The sequence below is a fragment of the Hylobates moloch genome, unplaced genomic scaffold (assembly GCF_009828535.3).
Source record: "Hylobates moloch isolate HMO894 unplaced genomic scaffold, HMol_V3 SCAFFOLD_8, whole genome shotgun sequence".
Classification (NCBI taxonomy): Eukaryota; Metazoa; Chordata; class Mammalia; order Primates; family Hylobatidae; genus Hylobates; species Hylobates moloch.
This window is the reverse complement of record NW_026652283.1, coordinates 216,676-230,272: the sequence shown is the minus strand read 5'-3', so window position 1 is coordinate 230,272 and position 13,597 is coordinate 216,676. Positions and strand designations below refer to the sequence as shown.

Below are 13,597 nucleotides of genomic sequence, written 5' to 3'. Positions count from 1 at the left end.
AGGGGGTGGTGCTGCCATGGCCACAGCTCTACTGTCAGGGCCTGAGCTGCAGGGAGGAGCTCTTAGGGTGATGCTGCAAAGAGGATCCAGGTGGAAGGAAGTCCACGCCCACTGGGGGTCAGTGGGCATGGGGGAGGGGATGCCCAGAGGGTGCCACAGGTGTGTCTCTGCAGCCTTGCCTCTGGGTATGAGCATGGAGCCCGGGCCCACATATTTCTGGCTGTTGCTTTGTGTGTGGTTTTGGAAGTGGCTGAACACACAGCTGCATCTCTCCCTGCCTGTGCGCAGGCTCGGGGGCCTGCCCATGTGCCCACCTTTGTTCAGATGGGTCTTCTGGTGCTGCCCTTGGTGTGTCCTGTGACTCTTAGGGCTGCAGTCTAAGGGTGCACAGGCTTCCCTGGGTGATCTTAGTTTTCACATATCCACTAGTAGAAAAAAATGCACTGAAATATTTGCTAGTCTTCAATTTTTGACTTTTTGTCGTTGGAAGAGTTGGTGAAGATTAACGACAGCAGTCCTACTGTATGTCAGCCTTGGCTGCCCCTTCCTGGAGAATGACTACTTGGGCATTCCCCGAGGGTGCTGGGCTCAATCTCAGTCTTACCGGGGGAGAAATACATCTGCTGGAGAGGCAGGCCGGAACTCGGGTGCTGCAAGCCCAGCAGCTCCGTCCATCGGGCACTGTTGACAGAACACCTCCCACGTGGTGCCGTGCTGTGCTCGTGACATGCCAGGAGCAAAAACAGATACAGTTTCTTAAACAACGAGTGACAGATACCATGACAGAAAAGGGCAAAGAGCTGTGGAAAATAATAACTGGGGTAGGGCAGGACCTCATGGTGCAGGTTGGGCTCTAAGGGGATAATACCTGTCTCTATCCATCCATCTGACCAAAGTTGCCAGAACTGCCGGCCTCAGCGGGAACGTGGGACTCATTTGTGATCTGAGTCGCATCTAGGAGCTTCCTGATGGTGGAACATGGTGTGAGTCACCTATTGGTGTAAGAACCAGGAGGTGTGCTTCCAGAACTTGCTGTGTGTCTGTGCAGTCACTTGGAATTCAGGTTCTTTGCTTTGCAGTTGCAGAAAATGCCGTGCACGCCTTCTCCAAGCAGGGCTTGTTGTAGGTCTTAAAGGAGGTAATGGGTGTGAGGGTCCTTTCAGTCACTTGGTGACACACGGTGTGAGGTCATCAAACTGGAGGGAGGTGGCTGAGGGGGTGAGGCTCTAGCAGCGCAGGTGGGACTGGCAGGCAGAGATGTGAGAATGCTGCTGGCTTGGGTCAGGGGTCAGGGTTGAGGGAAGGAAGCAGGAGTACCTTGGGCTTAGCCAAAGAGGCCGAAGAGATGGGGGTGGCAGTGGGGGTGTAGGGCAGCCGAGTCAGTGACACCTGCTTCCCAGCCTGGGGTGGGGGGCGGTGGGCCCTGTATCTTGGAGTTTCCAGAGAAGAAGACCCAAAAGGAAGGGAGCCCTCTCTTGTCTGGAGGCCACACCTGTTAGAGAAGAAAGGCAAGCACTGAGAGCCTGGGGGCCAGTTGAACAGGGAGAGCAGAAGCAGAGGTAGCAGGAGAGTTACAGACTACGCCCAGGGCTGTGGGGAAGCAGCTTGTTAGGCACTGAGCCCACCAGGCTGCGTGGGGCCTCAGACCTTGCCCACATGGACACCCAGGTCTCAGATCCACACACAGGCAAGCAGGCACCAGCCCTTCCTTATGCTCAGAGACATGTGCACAAACTCAGAGATGCCACAGCCAGCTGCGCATACTCCTTCAAAGGGGCTTGCAGGCCTGGCTTGGATCCTGGCCCTTTTACTTACTAACTGTGTGACCTTGGGCAAATTAACCTCTCTGATCCTTAGTTTTCTCTTCCATAAAACAGGAATAGTACTACTCACATCAGTGTTGTTAGAGTCCAGCAGATGCTATAGGGACAGCTGCCCTGGGGACACATTCGGGCAAACCCATCCTATTTCCCGTGGCTCCAGCCCCACCACATCGGACTGTCAGCATCACAGGAAAGCTCGGGAAGAGTTTAGAGATATCCTTGCTGTCCCCAGTCTTAGACTCACAGAAAGCATGTCACACTGCAGGTGCTAAATGTCATTTTTGAGGGAACCAACAAGGAAACGCAGCATCTCGGCTTGTCCGATCCTCTCCCCTGTTTCTCCTTTTTATGGAGAGGCTGGTGTTTTGTTCTGGGGTCGCTGCTGCTGGGTGATTGCATGGACTTTGATGTCCCCTCTGCAATAGCTTTATGGTCAATCCACGGTGGACCTGACATGCAGGGACAGGCCACACCTGACCACCGGGGTAGCTCAAGTGTGGATTCTGGCTGGGCCATGTCCTACTGTGCCACAGCTGACCCCCAGCCCGGCTTCTGGTTTCATAGAGGCAATGGGTCTGAGAGCTGAGACGTGCTCTGCCTTCCTCTTCATGCGGGACCCCACAGGAGATGCGGAGAGGGGCCCGAGAGACATATAGTGGGGGTGCTTGATGGAAAACTACAGACTGAGAGTCTCACTTCACACCCCACCCCTGCTGGGAAGTTCTAAAATACACAGAGGAAGCACATGTGAAAGGAAATTTCCCTTTCTCCCCACAACTTCCTCTCCCTTCATACCACCTCGAGCTGAAGAAGCACCTCCTTTGTCTTGAAGGAGGCAGCAGCTATTCTGAATGAAGGGCGGTGGGACAGTGCTGTACCCAGCACCAGGTGGGCGTGCTCAGGGACAGTGACGAGGATGCTGTTCTGGAGGAGCTCACTGGGCATGTGGCGTAGGGCACATGTATTCAAAAACTACCCTTCCCCATTGATAGCTGCCAGGCCACTCCAGACAAATTCTAACTAGGTGCCTGGTGCTATGCAGTGACCAGAGGTGCCTGGGACCAGACACCCCACCATCCCAGCCTCTGCTTCCAGAGGACCCACAACCAACACCCACACCTCCTCTTAAGCACCTGTGATATCCCTGCACCCTCACAGCAACCCCGCAAAGTAGATATTGTATCGTTACCTACCTTTGACAGACTGGGAAACCGAGGCTGAGCCTTGCCTAGCTGTCGTGACTCATACATGATAGAGGAGGAGAAGAAACTCAGGTCTGTCTGGTCCCAAGCCTGGGTCCTCTCTACGTTGCTTCTTGAGATACGCTCTGGGTGCTTTCTCTAGGAAAATCCCAAGGAGAGGGGTAGTGGTTGTGAAGGTCCAGGGCCGTGCCTGGAAGCCACAGAGGGCAGGTACTTGGTGGAAAACTCCAGCGTGTGATTCACTGCCCTCCCTTGCCCTCGTCAGTGAGGTCACCTCCCCTCCCAACGTTCTCAATTTACATCCTGGAGTCTCTGGTAAGAGAGGGCTGTCCCCCGTGCTGCACATCCCCGTCTCCTCGTCCCTGGGAAGGAGATGGTTCTGGAAGGGGATAGGGGAAAAGGGGGAAGGGGGAAGGGCAGGGAGCAGGAGCAGGGGGAGGGGAGGTGAGGTCAGGGTGTGAGTCTTTGAGCCCCTTCCCCTGCCCAAGGGAGCAGCTCAGCCCAGCTCTGGAGGGGCCTTCATGGGACTGTGCCCACTGGGAGGGCACCAGTCTGGAGACAGTGGGTTCACAGTGAGAGTGGGATGGGGGTGGGAGTGCTGGGGACAGAGGACTTGACTTCCTGAGGTTGGATGTTGTAATCTTGGTTCACAAACTTTTGGCCTCAGTCCCTCCTGTTGCTCCTGGTATTTCTCTGTCCCTTCACTCCCCAACACACACCCCCCCCCCCCCCCCCCCACACACACACACACACAGCTTCTGTCTGGGAGTCCCTGGACAAGTCACATGGGATTCTGCACTGGGAGGAACAGGGTTAGGCGTGAACGTGGAGGGCAGTTTCCCTTTCAGGTCCCGGCTCTCTTGGCTTTCCCATAAGCAGCTGCCCTGGGACTCTCCTGGAGACCTGATGCCTGCAGCTGAGCTGACCACAGGAGCCGGTGCTGGGGACTGAGGTGAGCAGGAAGTGGAGGGGCTGGCTCTGCCTCTGCAGCCTCCAACTGCTGCTCAGAGGGGCTGGAGGGATAGAGCCCTGGGAAGCGAGACTGTGGAACTGTGCGTGTCTGCGGCGGGGGCAGGACCTGAGATAACCTCAGGCCAAAGGGCAAGTCTGATGCCCACGACTCTCAGGGCAAGGGGTGCCCCCAACTCCGCCCCATCCAGCGTGGGAGCAGCTCAGCAATTAGCCTGTGGAGCAGGAATGTCCAGCGATGGGGAGCTGGTCACGGCAGTGGGTGACAGCAGGGGTGGTCATCTGACGAGGGGAGGGGAGCAGATGGTGCCCAGCAAGGTGGAAGGAGAAGTGGACAGGAGAAACCTCGGGGCATTCCTGAGGGCCCAGGAACTGCAGTAAATGATCACAGGTGAGGGGCTCCTGCCTGCTGCCTGCCGGCTGAGCGTGACGAGCTGGGTGCCAGGCATCTCCCAGGAGGAAGCTGTCTTGGTTTGGGCAGTGGGTGCCATGGGTGTGCTTGTGCCCAAGGCGGGCACTCAGCAGAGTTGCGGTCAGCCACCAGCTGAGACCAGCAGCTCACAGGGTGTGAAGGACTACAGAGAGAGCCAGGTTTTGGTGCCACGCACACAGGTATGTGTGCGCGAAGGGACGTGACGGGAAATGGCACCAGTGTGTGTACGGGAATGGGTGTTGGTATGTGGGTGTGGACTGAGGCAGGGGCTGGGTGTCCCATCCCCCGTGTGCAGGGTCTGAGCTATTCCTTTGCTGGACTGGGGAGCAAAGGGGACAGAGCTGGGATCCAAGCAGCACACGGGCAGCAGCATTTCTGGTCTTGTCTGCCCCTCTGCTAGCCCCAGCTGGGCCTCTGGCGACATGCCCAGCTCCTGAAAACAGTTAACTTTGGACTTTCTAGTCTCTTGAAGATTTCCTCTCTGGGCAGCACCAAGCCCGGCGTGGAAATTGGTGTGTTTGCTTCTGGAGGGCACTGAAGTATGATGAGGCCCGTCCCCCATCCCTCACCCCCTGCCCCAGCTTAGCAAGCAGGTGGGAGGCCTTGGAGAGGCAGCCAGCCGAAGCTGGAGGTAGAAGGGCACAGCGGGGGTGGGGTGTGTGGTCCTTTGCCTTTTAAAAGTAGCCCAGAAAGGAGAACGCAGTACAGCTTGTTCTGGTGTCTAACATCCTCTGGGCCATTTCCTCCCTGAGTCTAACTTAAATCCCTCTTGCTGCAGTTCAAGCCGGTTTCCCCTTGAGTTGCCATGGCTCGGGGCCAGCTGCCCTTTTCACTTGCTCTTGCTTTCATTCTGCCATTCTGGATTTTCATTCTTAACCACAAGTTATGTGCCTCCCAATTACTTTTTTATTTTATTTATTTTTATTTTTATTTATTTTTTAAAAAAACATGTTGTGTCAGTGTTAGTTCATCAGCTCATGTTCTCTTTTCTCTCTTCCCCTATTTCTGATGAAACCCAAATCCTGGGCCCAAACTGGATTCTGTGATTTGCTTCCCTACCCCTGCTCCCCTCTGGCTTTCCCTGCATTTACTCCTTCTCCCCAACAAGCCTCCACTCCCCCAACTCTTGAGACCACCTTGGTCCTGCCATAGCTGCCTGTGGTCTGGGAACAGTAAGGCTCATTTCTGACCACTGCCCTAGGGGCCCTTGTGCTTGGGGCTTGCCCTGAGATGAGCAACGCTATGGCCGGCGAGCAGAGGCAGTCAGTTCTCCGTCTTTTTACTGAGTCTTGTTTTTATCCCCTCACCCTCCGAAAGCGCCTGCTGAGCAGCGTTCATTCTCTCTTCCAGGGAGACTTCAAGTTCAGAGAGGAGGTGTGATTTGCCTGAGGTCACACAGCAAGTTAGAGACCCAGCTCCACCACTCGTTGTCTTGGTAAGTTTATTGTAGCATCGAGAGTAGTGTCCTGAGGCCCTGCCGGCGCCAGGCACTGTTCCTTCATCTCTTGGAGCTTCACTTCCTCACACATGAAGTGGGGCTAATAGTAATACCTAACTTCAAAGATTCTTACGAGGATGCACTTCAATAATACACAGAAAGAGTGCCTGTTTTTAACATACTGCTGACTCAGACGGTAACCTATTATTATTATTAACAGCTAGATCTGGATTAGAACTTGGGTTTCCTGTCTGGTGCATTTTCATGCATGTTTTCAAGCTCGTTCACTAGTTTGTTAATTTGTTTGGTGATGATTCTGGAATCATTTCTCAGGTTGCCTCATTCCTAATTCTGTAGCAACATCTACATTTGGGTTCAGATGTTACCAACTTCTCCCCTGGGGCCACCTCTCCGTTTTTTCATCCCCAGCCTCCAGTGCTCAAAGCCCCAATGGGTCTGATCACATACTCCGAACCCAGAGGCTCTTTCTGCCCCCTTTCCCCCTGCCTTCTCCCTTATAACACAGACCCAAGGCCTTTGATTCCCACGGGGTGGCTATCCTCATCCTCCCTCCTGGGCTGAGCTTGCAGTGGAAGCCTCTGAGTAGGTGCCAATACCAGAATTTCACTCTGACACGCTTTCCCATTCCTGGGATAACCTGCACCCTCCAAGTCACCTTCAAAAATTTCCATAACCTCACATGGCTCCTGCCCGCGCCTTTCTAACTGACTTGGGCTTGGGCTGTTGCCTGGGTTAAAAGGACCAGTAAATAAACACAGACTCTTCCTTAATAAAAAGAATCCCTGTTTCTCCAGAGCCTTGGAGGAACGTGGGGCACTTGGTAGACCTGGTCATTTTGATTCCTTCAATACCCCTCAGAGGTGAGGGGCTGTGGGATGGGAGCTCCCCTCTACAGTCTGGGGCACCTCCTCTTGGCAATTCCTGGGAATAAAGGCAGAGGTGGCCTCAGGGTAATTGGTTGTGTGTATGAGAGGGAGGAGAAGGCAAACATAGATTGGAGATACACCCTGACAGAAGCGGATTTATCTCCTGGCAGTTGACAGGCAGGCCGAGGGACAGCGAGTAGAACTGAGAATGGCCCACGTCACTTTTCTGGAGGTCTAGGGAGCTTTGGGCTCTCTGGGAGGGCAGGGAGAAGGGAAGGGCAGTGACCTGCTGAGATGGGCAGCCACTGCTGGGCCTCCCTCTTGAGAGGCCAGTCATTTGCTCACCTTGGGGGTCATCGGGAGATGACTGCCCTGCCAGCCAGGTGAGAACTGGTCCGGTGGTCCCTTCTGGCACCAGGGCCCCCCAGTTTTTCTCAGGACAGAGACGCAACAGAGAGAAGAGGAGCTGGGGCTCCCTCGAAAGCTTACACTTGTCCCTGGTGCCAATCCTTGTTGTCATCTGGCCTTGCTCAGAGGCCCCACCTTCTCTTTTCCTCCCAATCAGCTGCCCAGAGCTGCTGGCTCCCCTGTTTACCCCGAGTGGGTCGATCACCTTAGCACACAGCTGGCTAGGAGAGAACCAGGCAGTCACTTCGGCCACACCTGCCCTTCGACCCTTGCTATCTCGGCAGCCTTTGATCCCTTCTGACCTGGAGGCCAGAGGCCAGGCTGAGGCCACTCAGCAGACATCAAGGACCTGGGCAGATGGGCCGGCTGGGATGGTGGCGAGCTGTACAGATAAAAAGGGACATGAAAATGAAAAGCCCGAGCCTGAGTTTTCATCACGGTTCTACTCCTGAGTGGTCTTGGGCAAATCACTTCATCTGCCAAGGCCTGGATTTCCTCATCTGCAAACTCGGAACACTAAGATTTGCTCTTAGAGTTATGAGAGCGAAGTGTAACTTTAGGTGTAAATTCCGTGGAGCACTTGGGAAGAACAGCAACGTGCTGACAGCAGAGACCGGGACGGGAGCGCAGGCCTGGCGGGACCATGTCGGGTTTTGCAGCTAATTTCTTCTCTTCCCACCAGGCTTTGGCCCTCGTCATCCTGCCCACCCAGCGGGGCCTCCCGACCGGCCACACGGCCATGGACGGGAAGGTGGCAGTGCAAGAGCATGGGTCTCCTGCGCCCTCCTGGGTCCCCGAGGAGGGAGAGAAGTTGGACCAGAAAGACGAGGACCAGGTGAAGGATCGGGGCCAATGGACCAACAAGATGGAGTTTGTGCTGTCAGTGGCCGGGGAGATCATTGGGCTGGGCAATGTCTGGAGGTTTCCCTATCTCTGCTACAAAAACGGAGGTGGTGAGTTCACTTTGGGTAGGCATGGTGGGGAGAGCTGTGCGCTGGCAGCTGGGCAGTTCCTACCTGGGCCCTCCTTCCTGGGCAGTGTGGTTTATAAAAGGAGGGCTATTTTGGAATTGGAGGACTTGAGTCTGAGTTCCAGCTCCACCACTAGCCTCAGCGTCCCCCTCTGTGAAATGGGGACAATACCTCCCAGGACGACGGTGAAGATGAAATTAGGTGATGGGCAGGACCAAGAAATTCTAGTTTTTAACAAGCTCCTTCATGACTATGTAAAGGTCAATCGCTGATAGAATTCAGTCATTCATTCAGCAAACATGATTGCAGGCCTGTCACGTGCCAGACCGGGCGCTAGGTGCAAAACAGAACACATTCCATGTGCTACACTCCGTGGAAGGATTCTGAGGAGTTGTACTGTGTCTGCGGCAGGTTGCGGACAAACAGTTCAGCGTGCTCTATGTCAAACGGTGATGAGTGGAGGGGTGAGGCGTGACGCAGGGAAGAGGGATAGGGAATGCTAGGCGTGCAGAGGGGAAGGTGACATTTCAGCAGACTTGAAGGAAGTGAAGGCATGAGTGTCGTGGATGTATCCTGGATGGAGAACACTCTGACACAGGGAACGGCAAGTGCCAGGGTCCTGGGGGTGGAAGCAGCAGGCCTGTCTGAGGAGCAGTGAGGAGGCAGGTGTGGCTGGGGCGGAATGAGAGGGAGAGAATAACGGCGTGAGGTCAGAGAGGTAACGGGTCACTCAGGCTCTGTTCCGAGTGAGATGGGAGCCACAGAAGCAATTTTGGTTGGAGAAATACCTTGCCTTTGAGTTTTTTTGAAATTAGAGAAACATGATTTTATTATTTTTCAGCACTGGATGTAAAAATTAGCAGTGGTGGGGAGGGGCCAGATTCCTTTTTCTAAGTGTACAATTCAGTGGTTTTTAGTATAGTCATGGAATTGTGCAACCATCACCACAATCACTTTTAGAACATTTTCATCATCCCCAAAAGAAATCCTATATTCATTAGCAGTCGCTCCTCATTCCCTCTCCCTGCCAGCCCTTGGCAACCGCTTACGTGCTGCCCATCTCGATGGATCCCTATTAGGGCTATTTCATAGGAATAGAATCGTTCAATGTGCCGTCCTTTGTGAGTGGTTAGATTCATTTTATTTTGCCTTTTGAAATCACTTTTATTTTTCTTGTGGAAACGGTATATGTTTATTGCAAATATTAGAAACATTTCAGGAAGGTAGAAAGGAATACTCACATTTAGAGATAACTTGTTGAGAAAACCCTCCTAAACACTATATTAAATCTGACCAATATTTACGGAGTGTCTACTATGTATCTTGCTGTGTGTTTTAAAGCTTACAGTTACGATCACAAGCTGCTTGAACTGACAGCTCCTAAGAAATAGCGGTAGGCTTTCTCGGGCTGGCTCGGTGTCTGGTGCTGAGGCTGAGTGTAGGCTGACCCTGGGCCAGAAAGTCAGGGGAGGCAAGATGAAGGGGCAGGGTGGTGGTTTCCTTCTTCATCCAGGGCCACCATCTCATGGCATATAGGATGTTAGGGCTGGAGACGGAGGTGCCCAGACTAAGCCCTTCTTTGGTGGAGAGGATTTGCCCAGGACTGCAGAGGGCCCTGGAACCAATTCCTGCGTCACGGCACACTCCTCACCCAGCTATCTGGGAGGGAGACAGCACTAGAGCCTGGGAGGCAGGGCTACGGTGTTGGGGCCCACCCTGCCTCTGTCCTGTCGTGCTGGCTTCTGCTGTGGCTGTGGCCTCTGTCCTGGCCGTGGGGCGGGGTGGAGAGAGAGAGATGAGTACCCCCAGTAACATCATGGAATATCGGATCCAGGTTACCTCTGTCCCAGCCTAACTCTTGGGAAAGACACCCTTTCTTTCATCTTTAACACGAGGGGCCAAATGAGGTTGGGGTCCCCTTCTGGAGCCACTGGTCCTTGGGGGTCTAGAAAGGTAGTAAAGAAGGACCAGGAATTCATTTACTCATTTCCAGCAACCCAGTGATGGATGGATGCGGAAACAGGACGTCACAGACTAGTCCAAATGTCTTTTATTTTTTTGCTTTAGACTGAACTGTACTAACTCAGAGTGATAATAAAGTTTATATCAAGCTGACCATAAGGCCTGATTGGCAGTTAAATATGATTTTTATTAATATATGCAGGGAAATTTATTGATTATTAATTAGTAAACATAGTTCTGTAGAGGAAAATCTTTCAAAAGAAACAAAAAAGAGTCATAAAACTATTGGTCTAACGAGGTCTTTGGTTACGAAAAAGGGTAGAGCCCTGAACTGGAAATCATTCACCTCAGAAGAGAACTTGAGGAAGTTCCCATTATCCGGGTTGTGAGTGGTTCAGAAAAGAGCACGCAGCAAAGGTAAGGCACAATGTAGAGGTGTTCACACCAACCCCAGGCTTCAGGGCACCCTGTCGGTATAGGTCCCTGTGGGACATCACTGGGCCGCCCGTGCCCATAGCCTGGGCTGACACCAAGGAGACATGAAGCAGGGTAACCTTCCAAAGCAAGGCACTGATAAGAGAATTTGAGGGGAGGGTGTTGGCAGCGTTAGCGTTCTGAAAACCCAAGGGTAGAGGCGCCCAAACGCAATCCAGAACCAACCTCTTCATCTGCCCCCGAAGGTCCAGACTTAGTGCCGCCCTTTCAGGGAGGACCCAGTCTGAGCGAGACCCAGCTCCAGGCCTCCTGAGGTCACCCCGTCTTCTGTGGGGCGGAAGTCCACACTCCCAGGTGAGAACTGAAGCCACCTCCTTTATCAGAGGGAAGGACCTCCCGCACATAACAGGTGGGAAGGAGTCCCGTGGGCCACACGCCCTGACAGACATCCTGTGAACTGTCTTCTGGGGAGGCCTCAGGCCGTGCCCCTCTACTGAATGCTACCCCTCAGCCCAGGTCCTGGGACTTCCCAAGCCACTGAAACCTGAGTCAGTGGTGTTGCTGGCACTGTGCTGACCAACACTCCAGGATTCCTAGGGTTGGAAAGGCAAACATGGGGTTCAAAGGGACTTTGGAACTCAGTGGAGAGTTACTGGCCTGTTGTGGCACCCCAGGATCCAGGAGACACAACCTTTTTCCTTCCCCACATATTGCTGTCAGGAATGCAGATTGGTGCAAGAGTTTTGGAGAACAATTTGGAAATGCATGTTTAAAAAATGTGCATACCCCAAAGGTGGAAACAACCCAAATATCCATGAACAGATGAATAGATAAACAGAATGTGGTAGGTTCACACAAGGGAATATTATGTAGCCTTCAAAAAGAAGGGAATTCATGCTATGACCTGGATGAATCTTGGAGGCATGCATGCTGAGTGAAATAAGACAGGCACAAAGAGATAACTACTGTATGATTACACTTTCATGAGGTACCTAGAACAGGCAAATGCATAGAACAGAAAGTAGAATCATGCCTACCAGGGGCTGGGGAGAGAGGGGAATGGGGAGTTAGGGTTTAACGTGTACAGTTTCAGTCTGGGATGATGAAAAAGCTCTGGAGATGAATGGTGGTGACAGTAGCACAATATTGCAAATATACTTAATTCCACTGAACTGTATACTTAAGAACAGTTAAAGTGGCTTACATTATGCATATTTTATCATACACACACACAAAGCGAAAAAAAGTGCATACCTTTTGACTCAGGAATTCCTCTACTGGTAACTTGTACTAAGGAATGAATTGGACAACTGCACGAGGATGTGGACAGCGGTCTTCATTATGACAGTGTTTCGGATGAAATGACCAAAAGTCCAATGTAACATACTGACGAAGTGCACTAGGATAGATACAGAGAGTGGAACACTAGGCAGCCATCAAAATGATGAGGTAGATATGTATTTACTGACATGAAGAGGTTTATGGTAAAAATTTAAGAAGTGGTTATCGAACAATGTATTTGATACACAATTACTTCTCATTTTTGCAAAAAAGAAACACGTGTGTGTGCTTTTAAGCAATCTGGAAGGATATACAACGCTTTTTCCTTTCTTTTCCTCTGTACTTTCTGTGTTTTCTACATAATAATATGGATATGAAGTATCAGAGGTATACACTGCAGTCATTACGAGCTCAGCCTCAGGACCAGACCGCCTGGGTTTGTGCTTCAGTTTCCTCATTCGTGCTTCGGTTTTTCCATCTTTAAAGTGACCTCAGTTTTATTATCCGCAAGATGGGGATAACAGTAGGGCCCGCCCTGTGGGAGGTTGTTTTGCAAGGACTGTGATGTTGATGAAGCACGTACAAGAGTGCCTGACATGAAGTAGGCACCAAATAAGCACTCAGCGTTCTCACGGTGTAACACGCAATAATCCATTCACCCTGAGATGAACTTCTCACGCGAGCTTTATGCCTTAGTGACTCCTACTGAAGTAGGTCTCCTGGGTGTGGAATCTGAAGAGATTCCATTCCTGTGTAACCTGCTGGATGTCTGTTAGGCCTGGCCTCCCTCTGGCACCTGCAGGTTGGCACCTAATCACATGATGGCCTTCTCTGCTGGAAGCCCGGTTCAGATCAGAACTGGGTGAAGGCAACAAACACCCTGAAAATTATTAGTGGGAAAATTATGCTTCCGAGGTGCTTGTGTTTTTCTCTAAAACGTATCGAAAGTTTAACAAGCAGATCAAGTTATACAGACGCCATGTGTTTATTCCAAAAATAATCTATTGACTAGATTTGTAAAGCACACTAAGAAAACAAACAGCGCGTATATTAGAATTTCCACCGAAGTTTTCATTAATTTCCCTTCCAAGGCTTTTCTCATTCTGTGTAGGGTTCAGATCAGAACATTCCCACCTGTGCCTGCCTAACATTCAGGACGGCACGCAGACAGGAGGAAGCTGATTGGGCCCTTGGGAAGTGTCAGGAGGACGATTAAGAACAGGATGGTGGAGGGCGGGTTTGTTGGGGGAGGAGGGTCTGAAAGGATGGAGGCTGTGGAAGAGCCCGGGTGTGGCTCAGCCCTGCCTCTCTCTTCTGCAGGAGCCTTCTTCATCCCCTACTTCATCTTCTTCTTTGTCTGCGGCATCCCGGTGTTCTTCCTGGAGGTGGCGTTGGGCCAATACACCAGCCAAGGGAGTGTCACAGCCTGGAGGAAGATCTGCCCCCTCTTCCAGGGTATGTACGCTCCCCCGCCTTCCTATTCATGGGGTCTCCATCTTGCCTGCATCCCCCCATGGTCTCTCCCTTCCTGCCCATCCGCTGCTTCCCCCATCCGCTCACTCCCATCCTGCGCCGAGTGCAGAACCAGGCTGCATGGGTGGGCTGGAGAGAGCCTGGTGCGGAAACACTGGCTCCAGAGCAAGCTGGGACCCTTCGCACTGATGGGGGGAGGTGGGGGAGGCCAGTTTGGTGCTGATGCCTCTTGGGGCAACCATGGGCCCCTGCGGGGGCAGAAGTGAGGGGCTGGAGCCGAGCGAAGCTTGGCTGACCTGTGGCTCCACTCACAGG

General features: G+C 52.5%; 1 protein-coding gene across 1 annotated transcript in view; it reads left to right on the top strand.

Annotated features, from left to right (window-relative positions):
* Positions 1-3,736: 3,736 nt before the first annotated feature.
* SLC6A12 (solute carrier family 6 member 12) overlaps positions 3,737-13,597 on the top strand; it is a 28,191-nt gene continuing 18,330 nt past the window's right edge. Inside the window, exons 1-4 of the mRNA XM_032159228.2 lie at positions 3,737-3,977; positions 5,778-5,862; positions 7,843-8,113; positions 13,130-13,264. Of these exons, the coding sequence (XP_032015119.1) occupies positions 7,900-8,113; positions 13,130-13,264 (349 nt within the window). The 5' untranslated portion in view covers positions 3,737-3,977; positions 5,778-5,862; positions 7,843-7,899. The remainder of the gene's footprint in view (positions 3,978-5,777; positions 5,863-7,842; positions 8,114-13,129; positions 13,265-13,597) is intronic.